Genomic DNA, 8745 nt, shown 5'->3' on the forward strand with positions numbered 1-8745 from the left:
TTCCTCCGGAACGGCATAGGCACCGCAACGGCACAGCGTTGCGGGTGCTCTAAATATGCCGTAGTTGGCAACAAAAACTTGAAGCCCAGTGCAAAGGCCAACCAAACACATGATTTTTATATATATCCTCCACAAATTTTGTTAATATCTCATTCTAAAATACAGTTAGTTTAAGTAAACTTGAAGTTAAAAGCAAAAAAAAAATCCACATTTACTAATTCATTTAAAACCGGGTTCGGTCCGTTAGCATATTAAACTAGTTGTCTGTCGAGCCTTTCTAAACCACTTGAATTATAAGATGAGTTTGATCCATTCGGTTGGGGTTTGAGATGTGACGAGGTAGAGTCACCCCACCTGTACACACAGGGGCAACAAATGATAACGAGTCAACAAGATGACTTTCATCGTATCACGAATTTCGTTTCTTAAACCTATCACTGTTTATAAAAGAAAAGAAGATGACTTGGGTGATTAATCAAAGACCATAATCCCTTCGTAATTTGTTAACACTAAAGAATGTCACCTTCTAAAATAAATATGAAATAAAAAATCTTAACCATCATTAAGTTATTAAGTTTCAAATTTCTAATAATTTTCCACGTTACCAACAATCACTGTTGCAAAAGTGCGTTGGATCTTGATTTGACTTTTCTTCAATATTAAACGTGTGTTATTTCTAAAACAATATGCATATTTTAAATCTATCCATTAACCTTAATAAAGCATTTTAAGAAATAAAATAAACTTAATTATGAGTTTTTCAAATAAATGGGTCCCGCCGCAAACGTTCATCTTCCTCGGATCCAAAAGCTGAAATTAAAAATGGTTTTCTACTGATTTCAATTCAAATTCTCCCTCTTCTCTCTCTTCCCAACGGCTACTCTCCCTCTCTCTCTCTCTTGTCCAATTCCTCTCTCTCTCTCTTACTTCTTTACTCAGAGACATAGAGCTTCTTTCACCATACTTCAATCTTCATGATGAAGAATTTCATGACGCCTAGAAATCAAATCATGAGAGAGAATCATGAAAACATTGCAGCATCACCGAACCCTAAATCGAAGCCGACCACGCCAAACCCTAATCGGAAGCTCAAACCCAGCAAAGAGAATGCACCTCCGACGCCGGCGTCGGATCCGAATTCAATGGCGCCGCCTCCAGCCCCCGCCAAGTTGAAGAGCCCACTTCCTCCGCGTCCACCTCTCAAGCGCAAGCTCAGCATCGAGTCTGCGGCAGCTGATAACGATGCGCCTGCCGCGAATTCATTGGATTCTGGCGTGAAGGTGCGAATTTGTTGTTTTTCACTGCATTTCCCCAAATCTGTGAGCTTGGTTTGCCGCTAATTTGTGGTATATTTTGTAAAATAGGTGATTGTGCGTGTGAGGCCACCAAACACTGAGGAAGAAGACGCAGGGGGTGTAATTCAGAAAAAATCTCTAGATTCTTTGACAATATCAGGTCAAACATTTACGTTTGACTCAATAGCTGATATTCATTCAAAACAGGTAAGATCTACATTATTCTTGTTGAATTGAGCTAGGAACTGCACGAAATGTTGAATATGGATAACTGATGAAGCTTTGTTTTGGAATATTTATTGCAGAGTGACATATTCGAGCTTGTAGGTGCACCACTGGTTGAGAATTGTCTTGCGGGATTTAATAGCTCCGTCTTTGCATATGGGCAGGTATGTTCATGTCTACTTCTGGAACTTCTGTTAGTTTTTCCTTCTATAAAAAAATGCATGCAGCTTCTTCAGCATGAACTGTTTGTGTATGATGATTTTTATACATTTAAACCAATTGATCTATCAGACTGGAAGTGGGAAGACGTACACGATCTGGGGTGCATCCAATGCCTTGTTGGAGGAAGATGGGCAAGGCCTAGCGCCACGTGTGTTTCACCGACTCTTTGAACGGATTGATGAGGTATTTCTAGATTATGTACTGTCGCAAATTTGAAAAACTCAATGCATGGTTATTTATTTGATTTATCAAGCATGTAATGTCTTTTCATTGCAGGAACAGAACAAGCAAGCTGACAGAGACCTGGTTTATATGTGTCGCTGCTCTTTCCTTGAGGTTGGTCATTATGTTCCTCTGTTTTCTGCATAATACTATCTAAGCTTTGTCATTACCTAGTCTAAATTTCATGTAAACAGATCTATAATGAACAAATAACGGATTTATTGGATCCAAGCCAGAAGAACCTTCAGGTAAAGAAAACATACTACTCCATAATTTATAAAAAAAAAAGTCAGTATATTGTCTAATTATCCATATGTAATTCTTTTTTTTGTATCTCTCATTTCAGATTAGAGAAGATGCAAAAACTGGTGTTTACGTCGAAAATTTAAGAGAGGAGTGTGTATCTTCAATGAAGGATGTGTCACAACTGCTGATAAAGGTTTGGTGATGTTTTTTTGGAGTCTTCATCTCGAATAACATATTTCAGTATCCTAAGGATATAGTAATACAGACTGTTTCAGCCTTTCAGGAAAGCATGTGTTTGATTGGATTGTATTCTTGTGAATGCTTATGGAAACTATTTTACCTATCAAATAACTTTGGTGTTACTACTTAGTACTTGCAAGATAAAATCATGCAAACTGGTTTGGAAGGGAAAAGGACAAAATTTTGAATGACCCTCTCATTATTACAGCTACATGGTGCTTTTTATGTACATAAAAATGTTGCAGGGAGAAATGGGAATGTTGACCTAAGATCTAAATGTATTTTATTTCTTTCATGATCTTGTATTCAATTTTATTTTTTAGAGTGCTTGTATGCAACGTGTGAACTGTATCCGCCTAGTCTAGACCACCGATTAATAGATAAGTCAATTAATGTCAGTGACCTCTTTACCAAAGAAAAAGGGATTTGAAGGAGATCCTAGAGGTTCACTAGGAACGGCTGCTATGTCATACTTGTGTCTTAATCCTACTCTCGCCTCATATTCTAAGATTGCTAGCTCTAAAATTTCCATTTGACCTTCAGAATTACTTATTCTATATGTAAATTGAATACTTTGTCGGCATTCCTCTCATTTTGGATACTTATCTTCACAGGGATTGTCAAACCGGAGAACCGGCGCTACATCTGTAAATGCAGAAAGTTCTCGTTCTCACAGTGTTTTCACTTGTTTGGTTGAATCACGTGGCAAGGTAGTGGTGTTCTGAACTGAAAATTTGTTCCTCTTGTTGAAGTTAAAAGCAGTCTCTATATTGAATGTTTGAGAGTTGATGAACAAAGGATAAATTCTCTGTTGGATCTGCAAGAAACTGAAAATCCATAATTTGTTTTCTTTTTGTTTCCTTTGATTGTCACATGTTGGCTGTTGCTTGAGATCTTCTGCTAAACATGAACTTATCATATATCTATTACAGAGTGCAGCTGATGGTTTAACTCGGTTGCAAATGAGCAGAATCAATTTTGTTGATCTTGCTGGTTCTGAGAGACAAAAGCAAACAGGTGCAGCTGGAGAACGCTTGAAGGAAGCAGGGAACATTAACCGTTCGCTTTCGCAGCTAGGGTATGGTTTTCAGTATTAATCATTTGGGTACATTTTAAATGTTTGTGTATACAAGAACTTATCAATACTGTTTGATTTATGCACCTGTGACATAAATCATTATTTGTTAAGGTCAGCATATGTGTTTTCAAAAAGGCTGCTTACACTCTTTTCTGTGTTGATTCCAGTCTGGTTCTCGAACATGCATTTAAAGTTTAGAGTATTTTTACCCATAATTTGCATAATTATCATCTTTCTATTACAAACATTACATCGCATTTTTTGTATTCATCTGTCAGTTTTCTCATGTCCATGTGTTGGTATTATTGTAAACAGAGTTATTATTAATAATTATATATGGCTGATTGTGTTTTCATTGTGAATTGTAGGAATTTAATAAATATTCTGGCAGAAGTTTCCCAGACAGGAAAACAAAGGCACATTCCTTACAGGGATTCAAAGTTGACTTTCCTGCTGCAGGAATCACTTGGAGGGAATGCAAAGTTGGCGATGATATGTGCCATTTCTCCATCTCAAAGGTGATATCTGGGGCCTCAATATGAGTTTTAAAATGAAAGACAAATCTACTCTACCTCAGGATGATCTTGAATAAACTTTAAAAAAAATTATGTCAGATTACATAATTTTTTTTATGGTGGTAGAGGCTGAAGGTACTACAGGAATTTATGTTAATGAATATGATCTATTGGTAAAAAGTAGTGAAGACATGGGAATATGAAACCCATAGAGAGGGAGAGAGAAGGGAGCAATGTGAAAACTGGAAAGTGAAAAAAACAGGGAGCAGTAACCTTGTATTTTAAATTCAGTTGGGTACAACCCAAAGACCCATAAAAAATAGTAGAAAAAAACTGAATTGCTTATGTTGTTTAATTTCCTATATCACTTATAACAAATTTCCTTTTGGCAGCTGTAAGAGTGAGACTCTCAGTACTCTGCGATTTGCCCAAAGAGCTAAAGCAATCAAGAACAAAGCAATTGTTAATGAGGAGATGCAGGAAGATGTAAATGTGTTGAGAAAAGTCATTCGGCAATTGAGAGATGAATTGCACCGAATGAAGTCCAATCAAGATCAAACTGGAGCTAATGCAACTGGCTGGAATGCTAGGAGAAGTTTGAATCTCCTAAAGTTCAGCCTCAACCGGCCAATGATGTTGCCTCGTGTTGAGGATGATAGTGATGAAGAAATGGAAATAGTGGATACAGATGAAACAATGTCGTTGATCTGTGAAGAAACATGTGCCTCATCTCCTGAACGAGGTTCAGAAGTTGCAGATGTTAATATGGAAGAAGAATCTACTATCATAAACAATAGGATAACAGGGAAACCAGAGGTATCTCCTGAGACAATGTCAGAGATACCATCGGAGGATGGTATGGGTGGACAGCCTGAAAATGGAGATCTTGCATCCTTAGTTTGTGAAAATTTCCCGGATAATAATGATTTATCAATCACTCCTGTGGATCAATGCACCTCGCCAAATCATTTTGAAGATAGAGCAAATACATGTGATATGTCCACAAAATGCAATGAAGATGCTACTGCTTCTGATATTGGTATTATTCCAATTGATGTGCCACCTGTTCTAAAGTCACCTGCTCCTAGTGTTTCACCCAGAGTGACCAGTAGCAGGAAAAGTCTCAGATCCTCATCGACCATAACTGCTTCTCAGAGTAACTTCAATGCTTCTAATGCATCTGTTGCAAAGCCTGCCAGTAACATCCTTTTGAACTCTCAATCTACTAGAAAATCTTGCTTTGCTTCAACCGAACAGTTAGCTGCTACTCTCCAGCAAGGACTTGAAATAATCCAGAGTCAGCGCCTTACTCCTGCAATGCGGCGCTCATCATTTAGATTCTCTTGCATGCCAGCTGATTTTAAAGCAGCCGTACCTGTTGTCAAAGTTGATGTTGGTGTTCAAACACTTTCTCATGATGAAAAATCAATAGACAAGGATACAGAAGAATTCCTATGCAGTAAGTGCATGACTAGAATCTGTGAGGAAGAGGCCTTAAATAACGATGATGCTAAAAATATGCAGCTAGTACCTATTAATGAGTCATCGTCGTGTGCTACACACAACAAATTAGTTCCAAAAGTATGTCAGCTTGTCACTGTTGCATTGTTTACACCCTTCTACTTTTCAAATTCTTACATGTGCTGTTCAAACATCTTTCAGGCAGTGGAAAAGGTGTTGGCTGGAGCTATCCGCAGAGAGATGGCGTTGGAAGAGTTTTGTGCAAAACAAACCTCTGAGATCACGCACCTTAATCGTTTGGTACGTTTGTCAAGTAATCTGGGATATACACTATTTGAATTGCTACTAAAACTGATACAATTTTTATTCCCGAACATGTTTACAGGTCCAACAATATAAACATGAGAGAGAGTGCAATGCCATAATTGGTCAAACTCGTGAGGATAAAATTGCTCGGCTTGAAAACCTTATGGATGGAATATTGCCCACTGAGGAGTTCATGGAGGAGGAATTCTTGTCATTAGCTCATGAACATAAGGTAGATCATACATATTTCTTGGAAGTCAACTGGAATATGAAAATATTTAATGTCGTTTGTCTAAATGTGGACTATATTTGCAGATTCTTCAGGAAAAATATGATAATCATCCAGATGTTTTAAGAACACAAGTTGAGTATAAAAGAGTTCAAGATGAATTGGAAAGATATCAAAATTTCTTTGATTTAGGTGAAAGGGATGTTTTGTTGGAGGAGATACAAGACTTAAGAGCTCAACTAAAATATTATCTAGATTCTACAGCAAAGATGTCAAAACGAGAAACTGCTCTTATACAGCTTGCTTCCTGTGAGCCTAAAGTTACTCTTGATTCATCTGCTACTCATACAACAGAAAGTCCAGAGGAGAGACTTCAGCAGGAGAGAATCCAATGGACTGAAGCAGAGAGCAAATGGATTTCCCTTGTAGATGAACTTAGAATGGAACTTGAAGCCAACCAGTCAATCTGTCAAAGACAAAAGCAAGAACTTGATATGGAAAAGAAGTGTTCTGAAGAGCTAAAAGAAGCAATGCAGATGGCAATGGAAGGCCATGCACGGATGCTGGAGCAATATGTTGATCTTGAAGAGAAACACATCCAATTACTTGGAAGACATAGAAGGATCCAAGACGGAATTGAGGATGTTAAGAAAGCAGCAGCAAAAGGAGGGGTAAGAAATGCTGAATCAAAATTCATCAATGCTCTAGCAGCTGAAATTTCAGTGCTTAGAGCGGAAAGAGAAAAGGAGAGGCGACATTTTAGAGATGAAAATAGAGGGCTTCAGGCCCAATTGAGAGACACAGCAGAAGCTGTTCAAGCGGCTGGGGAATTACTTGTTCGGCTTAAAGAAGCAGATGAAGCCATGGCTGCTGCAGAGGTGAGTTTGGACTTTACCAACATCTTGTCCACATTGATGATCTTTACGTTTTAAGTCTTGGTCTAATATAACCAACTAACTAGGATGGACTTATGTTCAATCCATCTCTCATTTTGGCTTAACGAGGAAAATATTGAAAAGAATAAAATAAAGATGTTTGAAACCCTGTTTGCTTTCCCCTTTAGTTGTACTTTGTCGTACAGCACATCAATCTTTGGGTCATCTCTAATTCATGTGCACATTCTTCTTGTCTCTTCGTACTAGAGAGTTCAACCCATCCTCAATTTGTCAAATGAAGAAAACAGTAGAAAAATAACTATATATACTTGATAAATATGTGTAAAATTGGTGTTTCCCCTTAGTTTAGGCTTCTTCATTTTTCAAAACTTTTGGGTCATCCAATTCATGTGCGCATTCTTCTCATGATCTCATCTCATATTGGTGTAGCGAACTGGTGAGTTAGGAGTGCATTGCTCAGGGATAAACTCCACGTATCTAGAAACTCTGCAGTTCCGTACAAGAATTTTAACTTTTGATTGGGAATGCTTGAGTTTATTTATTGGCTGGAAATTTTGTAGCACTAATAGATGGACCATCAGGACTTCTTGCTAATATCAAATTGGACTTGCATAGTTCTCTAAGTACGTATCACTTAAGTTTGATTATACTGCGACTGCCCTTTAATGTCCAATGAGTTTCAAATGATTCTTATATATTGATTCATAGGGGAAAAAATCTTTTGGCTAGTCATGATTAGATCGTGTTATCAATCTGCTGTATATCTAGTGAATTTTGATGATCAGTTTCCTCTCACATTGTGGAAATGTCAGTTCCCAACTGTCACGAAATTTGTTCCTTGTATTGTCGCTGAACATTGCAATGTTCTCCCATTAGTTTTTACATGATTCATCGTCGATGTTATCTCAAATACAACATCAATGCAAAGAACTGACGCGTTTTTTGAACATGTAGAAACGAGCTATAGTGGCAGAGCTGGAGACTGAGAGTGCCTACAAAGAGATTGAGAAATTAAACAAGCTGCTAGTAGCCCCCCACTTGCCTGAAGAAGATAAACATGTCGGCGTCCAAAATCACGTAGCAGATGACGACCAGCAATGGCGACAGGCATTCGCACCATCCTACGGTGTTGAAGAAGAGCCCCCGTCATGGTTCTCAGGTTATGACCGTTGCAACATATAAAACTCATAAATTCTTTTGTTTCCAATATGACATTACGTGGTCCATTGTTGTATGTAACAAACGCAGTTTGCCAGATATATAGATATAAAAATGTATTCCTTCCGCGACCCAATCTGATTTGAAATTTGAAATGTGTTGATAGAATTGAGAACTCATTTACTGCTTGTGTTGGGTGTGAATTGAGGGAGTTAAGAGACAAGGTGTTTTAAGTGCAGGAAATGCAATGTTTGTATGGTATGGATAGTGTGGGCCTAATTAGTGAGACAAATGGGACATGTTGAGAGATGCTGAAACTGAACATGATGTTAACTGGATAAGATTTTTCATTTATTTGTAGGTCTTTGTGTCAATTTGATAGGGGGCAATTTTCAAGGGGCTCACACAACCACAGCAACACCCTCCCTCCCCTATATACTCTTGTTCTAGTTTTGTATCCAACTCATGTACATCAGACCATAAAACACCTACCTTGTGCCATTGTCTCTTGTTTGTGTGTGTGAGAGAAAAAGAGAGAGGGACATTTGAGCCACTAGTATTCTTAGCTCTTAACTTGAATGAGAAGACACAACAAGTAAGCAACAAAGGCCTCTAACTTCACTGCTTCATTTGAGAACAAAATATCCAACTT

At 37.9% G+C, this 8745-nt stretch overlaps 1 protein-coding gene across 1 annotated transcript; it reads left to right on the forward strand.

Annotated features, from left to right (window-relative positions):
- Positions 1-523: 523 nt before the first annotated feature.
- On the forward strand, positions 524-8272 carry LOC121775468 (kinesin-like protein KIN-12B). Its single transcript, XM_042172546.1, has 15 exons — positions 524-1280; positions 1365-1502; positions 1601-1684; positions 1812-1925; positions 2019-2078; positions 2159-2212; positions 2311-2403; positions 3065-3160; positions 3383-3528; positions 3897-4046; positions 4436-5624; positions 5706-5804; positions 5890-6042; positions 6126-6917; positions 7890-8272. Exons 1-15 carry the CDS (start codon positions 975-977, stop codon positions 8115-8117), a joined length of 3702 nt encoding a protein of 1233 aa, XP_042028480.1. The 5' UTR covers positions 524-974; the 3' UTR covers positions 8118-8272.
- The last annotated feature ends 473 nt before the right edge of the window (positions 8273-8745 follow it).

This window comes from Salvia splendens, chromosome 17 (genome assembly GCF_004379255.2).
Source record: "Salvia splendens isolate huo1 chromosome 17, SspV2, whole genome shotgun sequence".
NCBI lineage: Eukaryota > Viridiplantae > Streptophyta > Magnoliopsida > Lamiales > Lamiaceae > Salvia > Salvia splendens.